Genomic DNA, 23434 nt, shown 5'->3' with positions numbered 1-23434 from the left:
AAACCCTGAGTAGGTACCAAACTCCTTTATAAGCGACATCACTTTGGGGAGGGATCTATTAGTATTTCCCATATCTATCATCATGTTATCTGCGTAAAGTGAGACTCTTTCTTCTCCCTCCCTTCCCCGGGAATCCTGTGATCTCGGCAGATTTCCTAATGATGGCGGCCAAAGGCTCTTTAGCTATAGCAAATAAATAAGGAGACAGGGGGCACCCCTGCCTTGTTCCCTTCTCTAATGCAAATTAATTTACTTTTACCCGTGCCGTAGGGCCTGAATATAATAATTTGATCCATTGAATAAATCTTATTCCAAATACCATACTCTCCAGGGTTTCCCATACTGTCGGACAATATTACTACAATTTCCTACCACAGAAGACAATGAGGAACCAGATTGCCAACTCTCCTGGCTCTATCACAAAGGATTTTTCTGTGGGAAGAGAACAACTGTCTCTTTTTTTTAAACTGACCCATCTTCGAGATGCACAAAATACCACGGCAGATTATTTAAAGGAAACCTACCATTTAATTTGATGCATTATGAAGCAAACATACTTTGAGAATACTGCAGCTACACTGATGCAGAATAATATCTTGTTTAATCCCCGTGCTGAATGGTTTTGCTGAAAAAAAACCTTCTGTCGCTTCTGTGCCTGGTCTCCGTGCTTTTACTTTCACATTAGTTATTCACTGCACCATAGGATGAAGCAATCACTGTTCTCCCTGCCAAGCAGAATAATCAATTTCTGCACCATTCCCCAGCTGCTGTGTGTGAGTGATCCAGCTCAGGTTGACTAAACCTGTCTTGGTTGTTCAGAAAGCTTGTGTGTAATGTGGATCCAGCTTTCCCAAGGTCCTGAATTTTATAATTGCTTTTTCAGCAAAACCACTCACAGTGGTTGAACAAGATATGTTTCTGCATCAGTGTTGATACACCATCATAAAGGTATTTTTGGTTCATAATGAATTAAAATCAAATGGTATATTTCCTATAATGAGACAAATACTTCACCCAAAGGAGTGGTGCCTGAAACAGTCATCTTGTGTCCCCTTCGGGGTGCCCACAAATAGACTTATTCGGTACAAGGAAAGTGCTGGATTTTCTACTATGCAGATAGATTAAAACCTTGTAATAGTGTTTTGGCACAATAATAATTTATATACTGTATATGATTATGAGTATATAAACAAAGATAATAAAGCTGGTGTTATTATAATAATATAAGGTGCTTGAAAAGGGAACCTCTCCCATGCAGGGGAAACTGCTCAAAGGGTGACCCCCTGACAAGGAACAGCCTAAAGAGCAATACTACATTACTCAATTTTTGTGGGTAGGTGAGGCCCCAGGTAGCAGGACTCTTCAAGAGGTTTGACATGGCTCACCACTGAAAGTGGCAGCCTCGGCCAAGAATGGAATTTTGCTCTAACGTACTGGATTGTATGTTAGTCATGCAATTGCTGTTGGTGCTAAACACTTCTCTAAACGCTTTGCTTCCCTACAAGTAACTGCTCACTAACAAGCCAGCAGGGAGAATAATGGGAATGATTGAGAGTAGCAGTAACAACACGTTATAGGCAGGAACAGTGTAATACGTAAATGTTAGATTCTAAAGGTGTAAATATCACTTTTTATGAAATGTATTGCATTGCAAGCCGAGGAGCCTTTTCGATTCGCTGCCATGCTGCATTTAGAGTGTAAAGTACATGGTAAATATGGGCTTTGCTCAAGAGTGCTTGTTTAGAGCGCTGCCAAGGAGAGACTTTCCATACTGTTTTAAATTAAGACACCAAAATCTGGAATAATGATGCAAATACATTCCCCTACACCATGTAAAAAGATATGGTAAGAAATATACTTGCATTTCCATCAATAAATATTCTACATTGAATGATTTTCCAATAAGATAAGGGTTAATGAAGACTGTATCAAGTGTTTGAACTCTAAACGCTATCACTGTTCATTCAATGGTGGATGAATTTTAAAGGGGTTTGCCCATGAAAGAAAATTCTCAAATTTTAATCCCCTAGTCATGTTTACTCTCTAAGCAGACACATTATGAACCCTCTAGTGCAATGAGAAGCCGTGTGCTAACAACGTGGTTAGATTATCAGGGTACAGGTAAATGTATGATAGTTACACTTTCATTTACCTTCTGAACATTGTACTATTATATGACAAATATCACGCTGTTTTCTGGCAGGAAGTCTCTGTGTGAGCTCATCTTGGAATGCAAGGGTGGGGGCTGGAGGCAGAGAGCAGCTCAGTGCAGCCTCAGACAGGAGAAAAATATGTCTACCGACCCTAAATTCATAAGGACTGATAGAGACAGGTTGGAATTTTAAAAAGAAAAGGGGGTGACACGTTTCGGACCTCATTTTCTAGGTCCAAAATGCATCATCCCCTTTTCTTTTTGTCATGTGATCATATTTTAAATGTATTTTCAATAAACTTTTTTTCATTTTTACTTGTACATAGGGGCAGTATTATAGTAGTTATATTCTTGTACATGAGGAACTCTATTAGATAGGCTGAGAACCACTGCTATAAGCAGACGCTTTATGATTCCTCTGTGCTATGAGATGCTCAGTGCTGAGAATGTGCTTAGATCATCAGGGTACATATTTATTTATACTTTCATTAAGCTTCCGAATAATCACTAGTATCTGACACACAGAAAAAGAGAGGTGAGTCAGATCAGAGATGAGATGATGAGATCCATGAGATGGATATAAAACACAATGACACACTTCAGCTCTGCTATATCTCAGCTATTACACACAGAGAGTCAGTTCTGCTACATTTCAGCAATTTTCTGATGTGCTCATCTAGAGTTTCCACACATTCCTCTAATATTCTGCAAAAGTGATGTAAATGCAAATGACGACATGATGTAAATGTGATGTGAACACGGACATCAAAACATAATGTTACTGCAAAAGCAATGTAAACATAAACTTGATGTAAAGGTATTTGCATAACATTTGAGAAATCATGATGTTTACATTTGCATTTACATGGCGTTTGTGTTGTGTTTACACTACGCTTATGTTGCATTTATGTGGCACTTGTGTTTCATTTGTGTTTATGTGCCGTCTGCGTTGCATTTGCGTTTATGTGACATTTGCATTCACACAGCATTTCCTATTAATTGCCATTTGTGTTTATGTTGCATATGCATTCTCTCTGTGTTTGTGGCACATTTACATTCGTCGGTATTTTTGTATATGTGCAGTTTGTGTTGCATTTGCACTCATGTAGTGTTTGCGTTTATGTGTTGTGTTTGCGACGCATTTGCGTTTACATTCCGTTTGAATTATGTTTACATATAAGTGGTGCTTGTATTGCATTTGTGTTTACATGTAGTTTGCATGGTGCTTGTGTCACATTTTTGTTGCATGTGCCTTTTCATGGCATTTTCGTTGCATTCTTGTTTATGTCACAAAGTTGCATCATGGCGGTGCAGGCTGTGAACTGTTAATCAACTGTTAATGGCTGTGAACTGTCATCTGTTAATCAGAATAAAATTGCCAGAAATACCTGGCAAGGAAAGAGTTAAACTTCCATGTTTTACTTTTATTTACAGAAGTTAGAAACAGAAGTTTAAAGGACATCTACCACCAGGAGGAAGAATTGTAAACCAAGCACACTTACATGCTGGTATGTGCCCCTTCTAGCAGGATCTGTTCTTCTTTTCTCTTCTTAAGAAAAAAAAGTCTTTGAAAATTATGCAAATGAGCATTAGGGGCTCCAGGCTCCATTAACACCACTGGAGTCTGGAGCTCCTAAGACTTGTTTGCATAATTTAAAAGCCTTTTTTTGGTAAAAACCAGAGAATAAAAAGATAAAAGAAGAACATATCCTTCCAGAGGGAGCACATACCAGTATGTCAGTGTGCTTGGTATACAATCCTGGTGGTAGATGGCCATTAAAGGCTGGCATGAACTGATCATTAGCCTTAGGCCACTTGTATGGGTATGGTAACAATAGAATTTCTGGAATATGAAGAATCCAATGGACATTAGCTGTAGCCATAGCAATAGCAGCTTCTATTAGACCCAAATGAAGAGCTCTTGCAAATTTGGGCAGTCCCTTTTTGTCACAAATAAACCAATTACCAGCTTTCTAATACCTAGCACTTCTATGTGGCTTTATTGGGAACAAGATCTAATAAAGATCTAATATATGACACTTGATCCTTGTAATAGCTGTCAGCATTGCTGTAGTTTGGCATCATCAGGAGGTATTCTGATCCATAAATCCAGGCACAGTGACTGTGGTAATCTTCTTATATTTGTATTCCATCACCTCCTTCCTTCTAAAATCAACATTTAAAATTAAGCTAATGGGTTTGAGTGGCTACCCTACCCCTCTGTGATCTGACTTTACAGACTCTTTCACTGTCTTACCTTCCCCCCAGTTCCCTGAGCATTTGTGCAGTGAGCACTTCCTGCTGTAATCTCAGTGCTGAAGGAGCAGGGGGAGGGGGAGGTAATGTAGGCAATGTAGCAGCTCATAGAGAGGCAGGGGTAGCAGCTTAGGTTCATTAGCATAATTTGTACATGATTTTAGACGTAAGGAGGGAACGGATAACAAATACAGGCGGTCCCCGGGATACGTACAAGATAGGTTCTGTAGGTTTGTTTTTAAGTTTTGTATGAAAGTTGGAACTGTTTATCTTATAATTGTAGTACCAGTCAAATTTTTTTGGTGTATGTGACCATTGGATTTTTAAAGTGTTGGATTGTCATAAGGATTAACAATAAAGATTAATTACAGACACATTTAATAACTGTTATAGTTGCTGATTGTAGCCTGGGGCTAAAGTACAGTAAATTACCAAATACCAGAGGTCTGTTTGTAACTAGGGGTCGTCTGTAAGTCAGGTGTTTTTAAGTAGGGGACTGTCTGTAAAAGAAGATAACCGCAGTCACAGTAACTGGATCATTAAGTAAGTTTATTATGCAGGATTTTGATGGTACCGTATATTCGGCGTATAAGACGACTTTTGAAGACAGAAAAATCTTCTGTCTTCCCTGGGGTCGTCTTATACGCCGGTAATCCCAACCGCCCGCCGTGTATTCACGGCGGCGGTCGGGTCCTGGTGCATGGAGAGGGCTCACGGGCTGAGCCCTCTCCATAGCCGGTAAGTCTTTGCTGCCATCGCGGGTGTTTTCACAGCGATGGCTGCCGGCAGCCTCAAAAAGCTGCCGGCAGCCTCAAAAAGACATCGGGGCGCATACTCACCCTCCGTTGGCCCCGATGTCTGCGCGGCTCGTCTTCAGTCTTCCGCGCCGTCTTCTTTCTTCTGCTGGGCGCCGCCATGTTTTTCCCAGCAGCGGCGCGTCATACTAGGCGCCTGCCGGGGAAGATCAATGGCGGCGCCCAGCAGAAGAAAGAAGACGGCGCGGAACACTGAAGACGAGCCGCACGGACATCGGGGGAGCAGCGCAGCACATCAGCGCCACCGGAGGGTGAGTATATAAGTTTCATTTTTTTTTTAATGTTGGGCTGGGCTGTATACTACTGGGGGCAGTGCTGTATACTACTGGGGGCAGTGCTGTATACTACTGGGGGCTGTGCTGTATACTACTGGGGGCTGTGCTGTAATGGTAATGTTGTTGTTGTATGCCTTATGTTTATGAGCGACAGTTTTCCTGCTATATACCTGCATGTCATAAGAATTTAAATTAAAAAAGGACCATGTTAAATTCAAATCTGTTTTTTTTTTTAAATTTTTACCGGTGTTTTGTATGTATATTTTAAACAGGAAAGTAGGGGGGTCGTCTTATACACCAGGTCGTCTTATACGCCGGAATATACGGTAGATTTCCTTCAAGCATGTGCGGCAACTAAGAGTGAGTATCATGTAAAATAATAACAACCTCATTCAGCAGGTGAAAGAGTTCAAATGTTTTATTAAAATTGCTGACTTACCAATAACTAAATTTTAACAAAATAGTTTTAACAGGTTTATGTATTTAAGCATTATATAGAATCATAGATGAAACATTTCAAAGCGATGCACAGCTTTACAAACATTTTTAAATTGTCTCAATTACATTAAAATTCTAAATTGAACTTGAATTATAAAGGGTTCAATTAAAAATTTTCCATTGTCTGTGTCTATGCTAACATTTTACAGGTGACAAAGAAACCTGGTTGTCAATTACAATGGAGACGCATTGTCTGAACAAATGCTGCAAAACAACAAAGTATGGGGAAGATGTATTAATCTGTCTATGCCAGAAAACTGGAGTACAGGCAATCCCCGGGTTACGTACAAGATAGGGTCCATCAGTTTGTTCTTAAGTTGAATTTGTATGTAAGTCTATACTGTATATTTTATAATTGTAAATTGTAAATAATCTTTTTTTTTGCCCCAGTGACAATTAGATTTTCAAAATTTTAGCTGAAATGAGAGGATTATCAATAAAACTTCATTACAGACACCTTACAGCTGATCATTACAGTCTGGAACTTTAGTATAGCATCAAGAGCTTTACCAAAGGTCCAGGGGTCAGAGAGGTCTGTCTGCAACTAGGCGTCTTCTGAACATTGGGTGTCCTTAAGTAGGGGACCACCTCTGATTTGCAATTACTCCCCTATGACTTTTTGGTTTCTTTGAAAATGTTGTGAAAGTGAAGATGAAGAAGCCTTCAGATTAAATTAAAATGCCTAAAACCAGTGCTCTGGAGATATAAAAAAACAAGCTTGGTTTTATGTCATCACCATCTGACAATAAATGCAAAACAATGAAGAAAAAAAGGTTTTATTAAATACATAGTCAACAGTAGAAATTAGATTAAAAAATATAAATATATCTAGTTTTAGTTTCTAGCTATGTCTATGAACTAAGAGCTATACTCATAACCTGTAGACTACCATAATTCTATCTATAAAGCTACCAACACTTGACCAATGCCAAGAGTTTATATTCACACGGTGACTATGGTACTTTACTTACATAGCCATTGCATAACCATTACACAATCCATGGGTTGAAAGGATTTAGGACAAAATATACATAATACTAATGGACAAATTCATTCCACTTCACCTTAAGCATTATTATTCTTTACATATTCATCATAAACAGATACATTTTCAACCATGTGAAGAATTGACTAATCTTATCTTTTATATGATGAAATGAAACAGCTGCATCTGTTTTACAGAATATATGGAATATATGTTTTACGCTATATGATCGACGTATAAGAGAGTGCATGGTTGGCACAGGGTGCACAAGGAGTGGATTTTGAGTGGATGCACTCCTTTGTTTTAAAATGAAGAATAAACTCCTTGTCCTATGGATTTCTGTAATTACAGTACCAAGTAAACAGCTACTATAAAAATCCAACAAGATAAATCAGGGACAGTTATTGATAGATCCAGGCACCGTTGACTGTGGTAATCTTTTTATAGGGTGAGGCAGTGGTAACAGCCTGTAAATTCAGACCACAGAGGGACTAGTGTAGCATAAAGTAGATTTTAGAAGGAAGGAGGCCATGGATAACAAGTATAAGAAGATTACCACAGTCACTGTGCCTGTGTCACAGGAGGTTGTTATGGTGGATTGTTTATACATGTTCAAGAGAGGCCTGGATGCCTTTCTGGAGTGCAACATTATCAAGGGTTATGGTGAAAAAAACATTTGTTTAATTCTTAAAAGTTGGACTTGATAGACTTGCATCTTTCTCCAGCCTTATATACTGTGATACTATGGATCTATGAGAAAGTTCCCTGGTTTATCATGATGGATTTTGATGGAAGATTTCAAGAAAGCAGTGTTTTACTGAACTGGTAGTTAGTACCTTTTATGATACCACCATAATCACAATGATCATCTTGCATGAAAATGGTAAAATCCTAAATTTCAGTAGACTACATATCTCATAAAAATGGATCAAGGAAGGTATGGAAAGAACACCTGAAACACTTGTACCCTTTTAGCCATTTATTTTCCTTTAAATAAGAGTTTGTCAAACAAGTAAGTTGTAAACTTTTGTAATTTAGAATAAAAGAGATCTAAGCAACCATACAAAAAGTTCATGCAGGTGTGAAGGCACAAGAATGTTTGCTGAAATTATTTTTTTTAAATCTTATATAATTGAGGATGAATTGGTTGTAATTATAGGGTGAACTTGGATGAACACTACATCTTTGATTCTTCCCTATTTAAAAAGTTGACTTTCTACAGTTAAGTGCTTCCGTTTCCTTCGCAATATATTCTTTGCCTGAAGATATAATGCCTGCATTTTGAGTTACATAGCAACCACCGGAATAGTAACAGAATTTCTCCTCATGTTAGGTTACATTTTTGTGTCCTTTGCTAAAAATACTTTTTTAAACCCCACATTTTTCTTGGGTTGGCTCGGGTTCTTTAGTTTCACAAGGGCTTGTATTTTCTGTTGCACACTCACAGGGCACAGGACTTGCCTCTTCCACAGTTCCAGCACCTTCCTCTTTAATTGTTTGAACACTTTGTTCTGCTGGTTCCTCTGGAGTTTCACCTGCTGGTGTAGGTTCTTCTGGGGGCCCTGTTTGAGCCTCATCCACCTTCTCACCTGGAGGTTCATCTTGGGTTTTGACAGTTTCTTCACTTTTCTCACTAGTGGTTTCTTCTTTGTTTTCATTTTTAGATGTCTCATTAGTTTCTTTGGGTTCCTCTGGGACTTTTTGATCTTCTTTGATGATAGGACCTTTTGTTGGAGACTTAAGGTTCTGTGCAGCATTTATGATATCAGTTTGTAGCTGTTTTGTTGAGTCTACGACCTCTTCGGTTTTGGAATCTTGTGCCTTTTCAGGAATCTCATTGAAGGACCTTACCCCTCCATTTTTGTCATCATGATTTACATACTCTTTGTGGGAGAATGAAGATGGGTAATAGGCAGATGCTTTGTGTCTATGACTCATAATCACTGCTGCACATACAATAAATATTAGTAAGATGACCAAAGAGCCCACCACGATAATGAGCAACATGTAATCCTTTAAAAACTGAGTTACACTATCCATGAAATTGGTGGTTGTGCCATTTCCATTTTTTATAGTGTTTTCTGTTGTAATAGTCAAATGGTCAAGGCTCTCAGTAGGGGAAACTAAAGTTGTCGCTTCTCCTTCTCCACTTCCATATTCAGTCTCTGTGGTATATCGAGCCAAAGTTATGGGACTGGCAACAGCGAGGACAATAAAAAGGGTGAAAAGGAATCCCATGGTGCAGTCTCTGTAAAAAAAAAAAAAAAAAAAAAATCATCGACTGTTACAAAGTTGTAACAAAGCCGCACACTTTTCACAATCTTTCTCTATTATTAGGTTTGCTTATTGCATTTATATATATATATATGTATAACACATTCCAAACGAAACTCTGACTTTAGAAATGATCTTTTTATTGCCTAATTCCTGTGTATCTTATGTCCCTCATGTGAGTATAAATAAAGCTGTTACATCAAATTATTTAATGTGAGGATATAAAGTGATAGAAAATAGAAAGAATCTTATGAGGACATGAAGTGGATGATGCCTTTCATGGTATGCCCTGGAGAGAAAGGGTTAAATAAAGATTACGCTAAAAGTTCTATAATTGAATTCTAACAATGAATTCTTTTAATTGCAGAGTTATTGTTAAAATGTAATCCTGAGAGAACGGTATGAGGGCTGAATGACGGAATTGCAAGGTTATGGACCATAAAATCTTTATAGTGCCTGTGAATTTAGCTTGCAAATCCTCTGAGGAAAATGTTCCAACTGAAATACATTTTGAGTAGAGGAGCAAGTTCAGAAAGTCTAGCCCTGCCCCCTTTTCTCTGTGCCTACCACATCTGGGCTCCGTCTGCCCTTTTGTTGTAAAGTTCTGTCCCTAGAGACTCCAGATCCCAGGCTCACAGGTTAGGAAGGAGAAAATATTTCACATCTGGAGGAAGGAACAGAATATGGGAGGTTCATCTACCATTTTCTGATTTAGAAACTAAGCTGAGCATACAAGACACTTTTGTTCCCATTAAGCACTTCTGTCTGTAAGAAAACGGATCACAATGTATCATTATGTAAGTGCTCTACTCCCTTCATTTCTAAGAAAAATCTTAAAGGCAACTTTATGCATTTCAGTTTTTTGGAAGCTTTTACATTACATAGTTATATAATAAAGTTTAAAAATTTAGAGGTCCATTAAATTCATCCTTACATTGGTATTTATGATGCCTAATATTTGACATATAAATAGTACACAGCCGGAGACTCTGTATAAGTACCTACATAATCAAATAGATATATTTCTAATTATGACTTAAACCCCCTTCTAACAAAGTTTCAATATAAAATACATTAAGAAAAGTCAAGACACCATTTTTTCCATTTTCCTCAGGTCCTTTTGGCAAGAATAGTATAGCCATAAAAACACCAGGACCCAAATAAAATCTTATCGACACCATTATAAGCTAATGAGATCAGTTTGAGAACTGACCCATCTTATTGTACAGCCCAAGAAACAAAACACATCCTTCACTTATAAAACAAAAGAGACTGAACAAACACTTCCCCGCTAATAAAACAAAAGAGACTGTCATAATATAATACAAATAACATGCTGCAGTTTTGCAAAGGTATAATTATAAATAAGTAGTTCTCGAATGAAATTAAATTTAGCATATAATGGGTCTTATAGGACATTGAAGTGCGCTGTAAAACAAGTTCACTTACCAAAAGCTTTTAAATTCCAAGATAATGAAAAAAAAATTGCCTGCAAGCCACACGCCAGCTGTGTCTTAGGACGCGTTAAATGTATACAGATATATCCCTTCCCCTATGGCCGTGTGATTTGTAACAGTCCTGAAGTCATGGAAGAGAAAGCTTGATAACTTACTGTGTGTCCCAGTCTTGTAATTTCCTGCAGGCTCTGCTGCTATGATCTCCCAACTCCTTCTAATGCAGACTGTTTTCATTAAGGGAAAGAAAAGGGGGGGATGTAGGCTCAGCCCTTAAAAAATGAAATCCCTCCTGCCTTTTCTGTGCATCCTTCTGGATCCAGAGGCGGAGACGTTTAACCCCCTTGCTATGAAATGGGGAAACAGAACTCAGATTTATGTCTTGAGTTTGTCCTATGAAGATTTACTCATTAGGATTACTTTATAGTAACTCTTTGCCTATACAAAGTGTGCATATCCAACACTGACAGGTCTGTTGGTTCATATGTGACGTTTAATTTAATGCACAGAAATAAAGTTTGACAATGCGCAGTCGTAGGCCTGGGTGAGTAATTGAATAAAATGACTAGTTTATTCAAAATTACATGCAAAGAAAACACACAGACCAGCTACAGAGCACTATATCTGTAGAATTCGACATCAGACAGATATAGCAATATACAATGAACAGGTTTTGTTTCTTAACCTCTATTTTACAATTTCCTACAGTTCAGCCTGGATAAGAAGACAGTTATGTACACTTTACTGTCATTTGCAAATCAACCCAGATAAATCTCTTACAAAAGACACATGTATAGAGACTTTGCTGGAAATAAAGCCCTGCTAAGTTCATATTACTCTGTTCTGTTGAGATCAGGTTTCTTTTTCATTCCTTTTAAGGTAGTGCAGTTGGCACAAAGATTTACTCCGTTGAAGAATTTGTATTGCCATCCTTTCTATCTATAATGTGCTGTTCATAAGGTGTAAGTACACTAAATATATATACATAAAGTACATTTCAGCTGTTTAGTTTCTGCTGAATAGCTTCTAACCGGCTTACAGCTATTCTACAAGTTGAAATCAGGTTTTCCATGGAAAATATGTTGCTGGCTCAATCTACTTAGTCTAGGGAAAAGTGCATATGCAGCATTTCTCCTTAGCTCAGTCATACAGTATACTAGTGAGTCTAGTGTCTTGCATGACGACGTTCCTACCAGCACCAAACTCTTAACTATAATACAATAGGGATTTATAGTGATATAAATATGAAGCGTTTCATCCAGTGCAGATTATTTATAGTCTAGAGCAATACAAATGCTTTAAGTTTAGGGTTTTAACACAATTTTACCCATATGGTTTTGGTTTAGAAATCTCTAAATGGCACATCCTTGTAAACTAAGCACTGTTGTGTCTACCACCACTTTATCAAGGGTTGGGAAGTAAAAGTTCTTCTTACGGAGACTGCCAATTAGGACCACCGTGTAGGCCTGTGGAGTCTTCTAGCCATTGATGCTTAACCTAGGGGATTCTGGGAAAATATGCAAAGTTTTCCAGGATGGAATTAGGAAAACCACGCCTCTTTTAGCTCCCTTGACATCAAGCATAACCTTCAGGAAGCCTTATGACATGTGGGATTAAAACCAAACCAGTATATCTATTCCAGAAGGATCAGACTCCCAACTGTAGACAGCACTGTTTCAACGTTGTTGGTACCTTCAGTACAGCGTAGGGAACTAGTTTGGCTGAGTGAAAGGCTTTTGACTAGGGTCGGGAAGTAAAAGTTCTCCTCACAGAGACTGCCAATTAAGGCCACCATGTAGGGATGTGGGGACTAATAGCCATTGATGCTCCACTAGGGGATTCTGGGAATATATGCATAATAGTTTTCCAGGATGGGATTAGGAAAACCACACCTTTTAGCTACCTTGTAAGGCAGCTCCCTTGACATCAAGCATGACCTTCAGGGGGCCTTATGACATGATGCCACTTTATCAATTCAACTTACCAGGGGGAGACTATGCCGTCTCCAGATACATGTTCTGTTAAGTGAATATTAGAATCTGCTGCATTTCACAAACTTTATTCAACTTGGGTGGTGGGAAATATAAGTAGGCCTACTTCAGGCACCATGTGGTGATCAACTAGGAATACAATGTTTTACCAAACTCTTTTCAGATGCCCATCTGAAACATTTTTATTTTTTTACTGGAGTCATTTAGTTTTAGCTGTTCATGCAGCATATATTTATTTCCTCACTTACTGTGCCTACCGGTATAGAATATACTTTGCATAACTTTTATATTTCTGTAATTTTATTACCAAGTGCTTCATGGTTACAGGAAATTTTAATAGTACAGCAATAAGACTGATAAACATCGCCAGGACAGTTTTCCATCCTGTTGGTCTCCCAGGGGAACCTTATAGCATCCTTCTTACTAGAGATAAGAGGTTGAACATCAGATAAAAGGGGAGGTTTGTTCTTGGGAAAATAAGAGAGAGGAAATGGTATTTGTAGAATTATTTAGGCTCACAAGTCTTCAGAGGGAAAAAGTTCTTGTGATCTCAAAACTTGTTTTCTGTACTACTGCAATTTACTTTTTAGAGGTCTTCTTCTTTAAAATCCAGCAGAAAAGAGTGATAGAATAAAATATAAAATCAGGTAAGCAGACCTATTATGGAATAGCTGTCCACTAGTGTGAATATGTGCTGGGCTGAGAATCCATGTGTTTACAGCTATTTCCTCCAAATATACAATATTTGACCATGAAAACTGACACTCAGCTTTCCTGAATTGCGTGTATTTTCATTAATAGTATCCACAAAACAAATCTGCCCATATAATGAAGAACATTCTATATTGTTTTGTAGAATTCCCATAGTATTTCTATTGGATTAGCTAGTAATTTTGTTCTTCAGGCAGTCCACGGGTTACATACATAGTTGGAACTGGTATATTTTGAAAGTGTTACGCCAGACAAAGTATTTCTTTCCCTAGAAGAATTGGATTATGATAATTTTGGATTGTCATGGGAACAAGGATTCACAATAAAGTTTCATTGCAAACACATTTGATAACTCTTATAGCTGATCATTGTAGCCTGAGACTAAAGATGAGTAAATTATCAGCAAAGAGAGAAAATGATTAGAGGTCACAGTGGGCCAAGAGGTCCGTTTGTAACTAGTGGTCGCCTGTACTAGTGAACATTATATTGTTAATTTTATTGGCTCCATTGTAAGCTGCCACTCCAGTCATTTCTATGAGTGCAGCTGAAGATAGCCAGGCACAATCTCGGGCCCATCCAATAGAACGTTAATGGATAAGCAGCAAGCATTATTGGTTGTTTGCTTCACCCTATAATGAAAACAGGATCGCCTCCTGTCAGACCCTCAGCAATTAGGAAGTTATCCCATATCATGTCAATTTGAAATAACTTCTGAGGTTGGGAAAAATCCTTTAAATATGCCAAACACTGTCTAAAATACTGTCTAAAAGAGAGCATGACTTCATATAAATGTGGGCATGCCCTAATGTGACATTTGCCTATATGCCAAAATAAACTAAGCCAACAAATATGACTCTATCACTATAGTTTACTCATTCCCTTTTAGCGTCCTCAGGTAGGGTATGAAATATACTTTCTAGAATTCCCAGACATTTTCTAGAATGTCTGTCTATAAAATTTTCCTTCAAAGTCATGTGAAAATGAGCAGAGAAGCCATATTATGGATATTAAGCCTGTATAGATTTTCCTTAGATACACTTCGGCTACATTCATATGGATGTCCATTGCACTGGAGAGGATGAGAGATGACCTCTCTCCTCACCATAGAGATGTATGGGGAAAGATATGACATGTTGTATCTTTCCCCCGTGTACAGACTGTTAAGGAGAAACTTTAGACCTTGTTTTAATTCATGGAATACATATTCAACTATAATATATATATTTGTAGTAATATATATAAAAATATTTCTACAACACACTGTACAATATGTAGCAACATGACCATAAAAAAATAATCTATTTATCAGTTATCACGGTGCTCCCTAACATGCTCTTTACCCCATGCTTTGAGCTGCTCCATGGCCCATTGTCTTAATGCTAAAACAGTAGTCACGAATAGGCAGTACCTTGGACTTTATGGTGAGGGACTGCTCTGAGAGCACTTGATGGACCGGCAACCCAAAGTTAAGACTTTGTTTTTCATATTCAATATGAACAATTTTGCTATCTGGTTCGGCTGTGATACGCAGACATAATGCCAGATTGGTAGACGAACAGCCAATCTGGCAAATTGATGCCCCATGGCCAATCATAGCCATGGCTAGTTGCAAGGAGCATCAATTTGCTGGATTAGCTGTTCAGACGTCAATCCAGCATTATGTTTGCGTTGCACGTTACAGCTCACAAAATTCTCTACCTGTCAACAAACATCAACAAAATTAGCGATGTAGCAGCTCTCTAAATCCAAGATATGCTTTTTTCCAAGCTTGCATATGAGTTCAATGTGCTGTAAAACTTTTGGTGGAATAAATTTATCTTAGATTGGAAGTTCAGCTTAATTGCTGATTTTGTTTCTTTCTATATCATAAGGCCTTCTGGAAGCCTTTAAATACTTTTACACATGCTGCTCCAAAAGACTTTATTTTTGTGTTGATAGCATTGTCAACAGTTTTCATGGTCAGTCTTCATGCTGACAGATTTCCTAAACTCTATATACAAAAGTGATGAGTGATGAGAAAGGTACCACAATAGTAATTACAATGCAACCATCAAACACTGCCTGCCTTACTTATGCTGACCATAATTTTTCCCAAAAAATAAAGCTTCACATTGGTAGAGAATACATATCTGTCACAGGCTAATTCACATCTTGTTTATTGTATACACTCAGCTTATACAGCAGGAAAGCTCCTGGCATATATGATTAATGTATACAATACATAGACATATACTGGTAGACAGAGGCCTCCTTTGCTTCTTTATGCACAGTATACCTTGTACACTATGGAAAAGAGTGTAAGGACCGTAACACTCTGAACGTAGGCAGCAGCCAATTCTTGTGTTTGCTCCTCCACCTGGGGGGGCAGAGGGACAAGAGCAGGACAACGTATACAGTGGTACAAGTCTTGGCCCTCCGTTGTAAGGGTAAGCCAAGAATCCTCCAAACATAGCCTTGATACTTAATGGCTAGAGTGGAATATGTGGCTGGTTAACAGAGAAAACAAAATAAAAGGCATATCTAAAACAAATTTGGCTGATGCTTCTTTGCCCGGGTGAGATGCCAACAAACAAAATTATAGATTTATGTTTGATTCTACCAAAAATGTTCAGAGTAGCCCATATTTATTTGACTGGAATAACCAGAGTAAAGGTGGTTCTGAATGCTAATTCATTTAGCCACATAAAGTGTCTCTTTTTTGTTTTATTTACTCAAAGTTTGTTGTTTTCACCTTGTGAGCTTTTCTAGTAGAACACGTTTTATTACTGGTGTAAAGCAACCACAGTCTACAGAAATCATGCTTTGTGCACCTGTTTACTCATGAACTACAGCTTCTTTTCTTGTACGTTTTACTTTCAGAATAACTTGACTACAGAGAACCCTCAGTATAAAAAACAGTAGCCCTTCATTTGTTTAGAGCTCTGTGTGACGCCCAAACATCAAGACCTTTCATTTTATAAAACAGCAAGACTTTAATCTGGGCTGCAGCAAATTGCTAGAATTTGTGGCCTAGGACATGACTCAATGACAACCTGCAGCAGGAGAAGCAAGGATTTCAAAGTGATGTCCTTATTTTATCCAGGAAAATTACAGAGTAGCGACCAGGCAACACAGTCTACTCAGTGTCAAAATAAGATGCTGTGCAATGCCACAAGTTACACGGGCAGCATAATATATACTGTGGATAAATGTAGTCTCGGTTATATACAGATATAAATATTCAAAATAGTTGGCATTTCATAATTCCCTCACTGCTAGAGAAGTCAGCAATAAACTCAGAATAGGAATAGGTGGAATGGAAGTTTTACTATTAATGGGCAGGATAGTCATAAAAGTTTAAAGGCACAGCATACCAGGAATACGGTAAATGGACTGTGCTCATATAATGGTTAAACAGTTTGGCATGTTACGTAAACTTTTTCCTTACAAAGTATAGGGATGTGTACAAGTAACGAAGATGTGCCTTGTATATTTGAAGCCAAGAGCCAACATTACAGTTGCACTTGGACCATAGCTACAATGCTGTGCCATTAGACTATTCAATGCGAGTGGTATGCTTTATAGAGAGCAATAATAATTATAAGTAGCCCTGCCAGACCGTGTCCCCAGCTCTAATGCAGACAGCCTGTGAGCAGAATCCAGCCACTGTAATTGCATTTCAGTGTGTTCAGCACAAAATGAACCATTAAAATGACTTCCCTGTTTCTTTCTCCCAAGGGAATTTCTCCTCCGCTCTTATAACAATTTCCTGACTGGCTTTGAAATGTAGATACTCATGAGTCTGAAAATCACCACATGGCCATATCTAGACTGTTACTCACCCACAGGTCTCCTAGCCATGGCTCTCAGCTAACAGACAATTTTTAGCTGCCAAATGGGACAATAGCTCATAGTTTAAAGGAATTCATATCAAGCACATATACATTCAGACAGACTTTATCGGTAACTAGTAGCAGCTACTAAATTCTAGCCAGATTTTGCCTCATGGCTAGATCCAAGAACACTCGCGCACATTTACTAAGCTCCACGCTCCAGTTTTCACGACTTTGCACATTTTTTCTAGTGTACACTGCTTGCACAGGTATTTAAGAAGTGTTGCACATTTGAGTCGCACAGGACCATTAAGTGCACTATTCTATATCCAAACAAATTGCTGCAATGGATGTTCCGGTGCTTAGTCGGACCTTGCACCACATTTATCATGCCAAGCCTCACAGTATTGTGTGGCACGCCCATAGCACATTCTGAATGGAGAGAGTGGAGTAAGCTTGTATAAAACACCTGTGTGTATATTTAACACCCTGCGGAAATGAAACAGTGGTAATTCTGCGGCCATTCCACAAGAATACGCCTTTTATCTATTGACTGGATTGGGATGCATTTTTATGCCATGATTTTGCAATGCAAAGCTTGAATTCCACACAGGGATCCACAGCAGATAAATGGCATGCTGTAGATCGTAATTACACAAAGGAAATCCATTGGAATTGCATGGAAAAACCCCCTCTATACTCACCTTCGGCTTTTTCTTCAAGGTACCGCAGCTCCGTTTTCTCCTTCCGGCCTGAAGGCACACACTATGACGCGATGGTGTCAGGGAATCAGCTGTGGACATTTCAATAGTGGGGGGATCTCTACTGTGGACATTTCATTAATAGGAGGCGGGATCTCTGCTGTGGACATTCTGTAAATGGGTATACATGTTAAAAAGAGGGTCTCTACAGTGGATATTTCTTTAAAGTGTGGCATCTGCTGTGGACATCTCATTAAAGGGGGCACCTGATGTGGACATTTCTTTAAAGGGGCATCTGCAGTGAACATTTTATTCAAAGAAGCATCTGCAGTGGACATCTCATTGAAGGGGGAATCTGCTAAGGACATTTTATTGAAGGGGGCATCTGATGTGGACATTTCTTTAAAGGGAGTATCTGCAGTGGACATTGTAGTAAAGTGGTATCTTCTGTGGACATTTCATTGAAGGGGGCATGTGCTGTGGACATTTTATTAAAAGGGGCATCAACTGTGGACATTTCTTTAAGGGAGACATCTGCTCTGGACATTTCTTTGAAGGGGGATTATGCTCTGGACATTTCCTTAAAGTGGGCATCTGCTGAGGACATTTCACTAAAGGGGACGTCTGCAGTGGACATTTCTTTAAAGGGGGCATCTGCTTTTGACATTGTAGTAAAGAGGTATCTGCTGTGAACATTTCATCAAAGGGGGCATGTGCTGTGGACATTTTATTAAAATGGGCATCAACTGTGGACATTTCTTTAAAGGAGACATCTGCTGTGGACATTTTTTGAAGGGGGATTCTGCTGTGCACATTTCCTTAAAGTGGGCATCTGCTGAGGACATTTCACTAAAGGGGGCATCTGCTGTGGACATTTCTTTAAAGGAGGCATCTGCTGTGGACATTTCATTAAAGGGGGGTTCTGCTGTGGACATTTGTTTAAAGGAGGGCTTTGCTGTGGACATTTCATTAATGAGATGGAGCTGCTGATGGACATTTTATTAGAGTAGCGGATGCATTTCCTACCCTAGGATTTATACTAAAGTCATATTATGTATATAGAGGATATAGAGTATATAGAGAAATACTTAAGTCCTAACATCCGGGCACATGTTGGTTTTTATGCTGGGGAGCCCTAATCATGTGAACAACCCAGGGCCCATGGAGCACTTAATCCACCACTGATAATATGTATTGTGTGATTGCACCTCCATGTTATCTGCATTTATCAGAATGGCTACGGAGCTGTGATTTACCCCAGCTGTGATTTTGTAACCATTTCTAAAGCATAAGGAACCTGCCAAAATGGTAATTCAATTTTTTACCTCTTTGGGCTGGATACAACTATGTAATACTTCTTAAATAAATGTATTTCATCTCTTCAATAAATGATCTTTACCATTTAAATGAAGAAACTATACCTAAAAGCACATCAAAACTGAATATTATTTGTAATGCAGTTTAAACTGCAAAGTGTTAACGTTTTTTATCTGACAGAATCCGGCAGGACATGGAATGTCACAGGAAGTCCTGAGTACTGCTGTTGGGTCACGTGACCTTGGGCTCCTCAGAGAAACCACCTGTTTCTTATTGGTGGCCAACCCCATTAAGCCCATTGTTCACAACTCAGTTTGGCACAGTTCAGCTCAGTGATTCTAGGTTTGTACCACTAATTCCTGCAAGTTCGCACTCAGCTGTTTATGCATCTCCCATGGATGTTCAAAATAAAGTATTGAGCAAGGTGGCGGTTCTTGCTCTGGTATGGCTCTGGTCTGCTCCTTAATATAAATCGGCGCATCACAAGAACGAAACATCCAACTCATTATCCTAAGTATATTAAAAATACATGTTAATTGAATTATTGTCATAACTGTAACTAATAACACATTATAACTAAATCTATGGAAAAACGCTTTCAAATTTTCTTCATAGTCGCACAGATGTCAACTGAGAAGGTAATTAATGTGTGTGGCTACTTCTTGATTTATTTCCTGCTTAAGGCTGCATTCACACTAACATGTGCTCTCCATACCGTAGTACGGCGGGCACACATTGGTGCCGGGGAGAGTAGGAGGGGGTGAGCGCTCCATAGAGAAACATGGAGCACGGCGCCTTATTCATGTCCTATCTTTCTCCCGGTTACTGAATGGTAACCGGGCACCGCTCCCGTAGAGCACCGTGCACCCATTGCCGTCTATGGGGGATGTATATCCGACTTATATATATGTTGGCCGTATATACATCCCCAATACGACTGTGTGAATGCAGCCTAAATCCAGTGAAAACAATTCCTTTTTTGAGATGCTTCTCTTACTTTCCTCCAGGAAACATATGAATATGAATGTTTGATTTCTCAGTAAGAATTGTCTCTATACATCCTGCAAAAGTCACCACTTATTGGATCGTATCAAGAGAACCCAATAAGTCCTCTGAGATGAAAGCAGGTATTTAAGGTTACTGTCAGATCACGACACATCTCTATACTTATTAAGGTGAATTTGTTGTCATGTGCTGAAATTAACCACTTCCTTTCAATCCAACACAAGGGAACAGCATTGTACAAAAAAGGACTTTACAGCAGCGAGTATTCTCCCTCCTCATGTGTATTCAAACCGCAGGGTTTTGAAGTAGATAAAAATAGCATTGGAGGAATGCATGACAGTTTAGGATGGAGGCAGTGAAGCTACTGCTGTCTGTAATTTTTGGAACTTTGAACTCCCTGCTGAGTTTTGCATTATTGGTCCTGTCGAAACTGAAGTGTTAACTTCATCTGGATTTGACAATATCGATATGAAAACTGAATTGTCTAATAATCATAATTAACATAATGTAGGATGACACCTCTGCTAGTGATCACAAAACATCTGGATTTTAGAACCATCTTGTTATTATAGGTTATATGCGACAACATACATCAATAGTACTGTGTTTCATCTCAGGATTACTTGTGATGAAGTATTCACAATACCCACATTCTTTTTATTACAGAATGTGTTTAGGAAAGGGGAGGGGATATAGAGGTCAACTGTTTCCATTCAAAGCTATTTCTAGTTTTAGCCACAACTACCAGCAAAGATTGAAAAAACTTCCTTAAAGGGGTATTCCCATTTCAGAAAATAAATGTCATTGTTTGTATAATGAAATGTTATACTATTCAAATATATTTTCTGTATCAATTCCTCATAGTCTCTATGCTTTGCTGTCATTGTTTACTTCCAGGGGACAGAAATCTGACCAGGGTCACAGTACCTTAGATGTCTTTATACATGTTCTACTGATATCTCTATCTATAGTATTAAAGCTATAATTTTTGTGACTTTTATTGATGTCCCCTGTTTCAGTTATGGAGGCAGGGAGCTGTAGTATACAGTCAAGCTACCCTCCCTCTTCACTGATGTTGATACTCAATGCCTAAGAGAATTCCTAAGATAGGGGTAAGGACAGGGCCGCATCTGTCATGAGGCGAGATGAAAATCTCGCTTCAGGCGGCAGATTGCGGGTCCCTGTAAAGGGCGGCGATATTCGCCGCTCTAATGTGGGTGATTCGGGCGTGATGACGTCACCCGTCTGTGTCTCTGATCAGAGCCACGGCTGACAGGAGAGCTGCGAGAAGATGGGAGCTGCGCTCCGTGGAAGCACCCTGCCGGAGGTAAGTATAAGTTTTATTATTTTTGATGTCCCGCTACTAATTAAATGTGGCCAATAAGGGGGATATAGGATTATATAGTTAATATAGCTGTGTAGGGATGGGGAGGTTTTTCTATATATTTATATATATCGGCCCATATTCCTTTTATCTGGGGGGGGGGGAGCTGTTCATTTTATATGGGGCCATAATCCTTTTATCTGGGGGGGGGGGGAGGCTGTTCATTTTATATGGGGCCATAATCCTTTTATCTGGGGGGGGGGATGCTATTAATATTATATGGGGCCATAATCCTTTTATCTTGGAAAGGGGGGAGGGTGCTGTGCATTTTATATGGGGCCATAATCCTTTTATCTTGGAAAGGGGGGAGGGTGCTGTGCATTTTATATGGGGCCATAATCCTTTTATCTGGGGGGGGTGATGCTATTAATATTATGTGGGGCCATAATACTTTTATCTGGGGGGGGGTGCTGTGCATTTTATATGGGGCCATAATCCTTTTATCTGGGAAGGGGGGGGTGCTGTGCATTTTATATGGGGCCATAATCCTTTTATCTGGGAAGGAAGGGGGGTGCTGTGCATTAAAATATATATAAAATCTTATGTAAAACGGTGGGATATATTAGTTATAGGATACAATAGGATACAACTTTGCATCGTGTAAACCAAATGTTGGGGGGGGGGGTCTGTATTAATAAATTGGGGGTGTTGTATATTGATTGCTGCTGTGCATGCTATAATTCCAGTAGAATGTATATATTATAGTGAAGGGATGTTTTATATGTGGGGAGAGTGACGTCCATTACGTTGTGAGGGGTATATATTATTTAGGAGCGCAGTGTTGTTATCCAGGAGACTTCATACTGTAAGTGACTGTGGTATTTTTAGGGATGCCGGGTGGAGATGCTGCATGGAGCTGAAGATATCTGGCCGTGAATTCAGCAGTGATATGTTATGGATTGGAGAACCCGGAATAAAGTCCTACTGATGGTAGAGGTTGTCATCTATAAGGTACTAGATGCCACTAATGACTTCCAGAACCTGTAGTCAGTCACACAGTGGCAGTAAGCTGTCTGTTGGGATGTTAATTGTTAGTAAAGTTTTCAGTATTTACTGAACAGGGAGTGGGGGGGCTGCATTTTAATATTCGCCTCAGGCAGCAAATATGCTAGAATCGGCCCTGGGTAAGGAGAAAGTTGATTTCTCTTCACACAGCCAGCATTACTCTTACCCCCTCCTTCCAGAGGGAGTGGTTGGTGATGTAGCAGAGCCAAGTCATGAACAACCACTATCTCCCTTACTACCTCCTCACCTCACCCTCAGGAATTCTCTTCAGCCAGATTAGCAGAGTCAGCATCAGAGATGAGGCTTGCCACTCCCCGGCAAGCCTCATTTGCAACTTGCTTGCAACTCCCCGTTTTCATGACTGTAACAGAGGACATCAATAAAAGTCTTTTAGAAGAATGTTGGCTCTAATCCCATGCATAAAGGCATCAGTGGAACATGTATAAAGACACCTAAAGACACTGTTTAGGGTTTGTGGGGGTGTTACTGATCACAGGTTCTCTTTAATGATCATACCATTTCTTAGGGTTTTTTTTTTACTGTTAATGCCTTCTACAAGCTATGACATTTTAATTTTTTTTGTCACTATAACTCTATGGGATCTTGTTTTTCACGGGACAAAATGCAGATTTTAATGACAAATTACCTTAATTTGCTTAATGAAATCCATTTGGGGAGAAAAAATGCTTTGAAGTAAGTCATGGAAATTTCAGTAGTTTGGAAATCAATACTACCACCCATCAGTGGGATAGCATTCACCCTGGTTACCTGGATTGGTTCAGGCAAATGTTACAAATGC

At 39.0% G+C, this 23434-nt stretch overlaps 1 protein-coding gene across 3 annotated transcripts; it reads right to left on the bottom strand.

The window, feature by feature from the left end:
- Window positions 1–5901: 5901 nt before the first annotated feature.
- TMEM119 (transmembrane protein 119) lies at window positions 5902–22944 on the bottom strand. Of its 3 annotated transcripts, none has more exons than XM_072147777.1 (2): window positions 22883–22944; window positions 5902–9229 (listed from the first exon to the last, which is right to left on the bottom strand). In XM_072147777.1, the coding sequence occupies exon 2, from the start codon at window positions 9217–9219 to the stop codon at window positions 8350–8352; it is 870 nt and encodes a 289-aa protein (XP_072003878.1). In that variant the 5' UTR covers window positions 9220–9229; window positions 22883–22944; the 3' UTR covers window positions 5902–8349. The 3 variants fall into 3 exon arrangements, with proteins under 3 accessions (XP_072003878.1, XP_072003858.1, XP_072003867.1); XM_072147757.1 differs by lacking the exon at window positions 22883–22944 and adding an exon at window positions 10868–10943; XM_072147766.1 differs by lacking the exon at window positions 22883–22944 and adding an exon at window positions 10705–10849.
- Window positions 22945–23434: the final 490 nt, after the last annotated feature.

Source organism: Engystomops pustulosus, chromosome 1, assembly GCF_040894005.1.
Source record: "Engystomops pustulosus chromosome 1, aEngPut4.maternal, whole genome shotgun sequence".
In the NCBI taxonomy this organism is placed as follows: domain Eukaryota; kingdom Metazoa; phylum Chordata; class Amphibia; order Anura; family Leptodactylidae; genus Engystomops; species Engystomops pustulosus.
This window is presented reverse-complemented; position numbering and strand designations above follow the sequence as displayed.

What these genes read in the sequence shown, in the direction of transcription:
- TMEM119 (XM_072147777.1), bottom strand. Translation starts at nt 9,219, where the DNA reads ATGGGATTCCTTTTCACCCTTTTTATTGTCCTCGCTGTTGCCAGTCCC.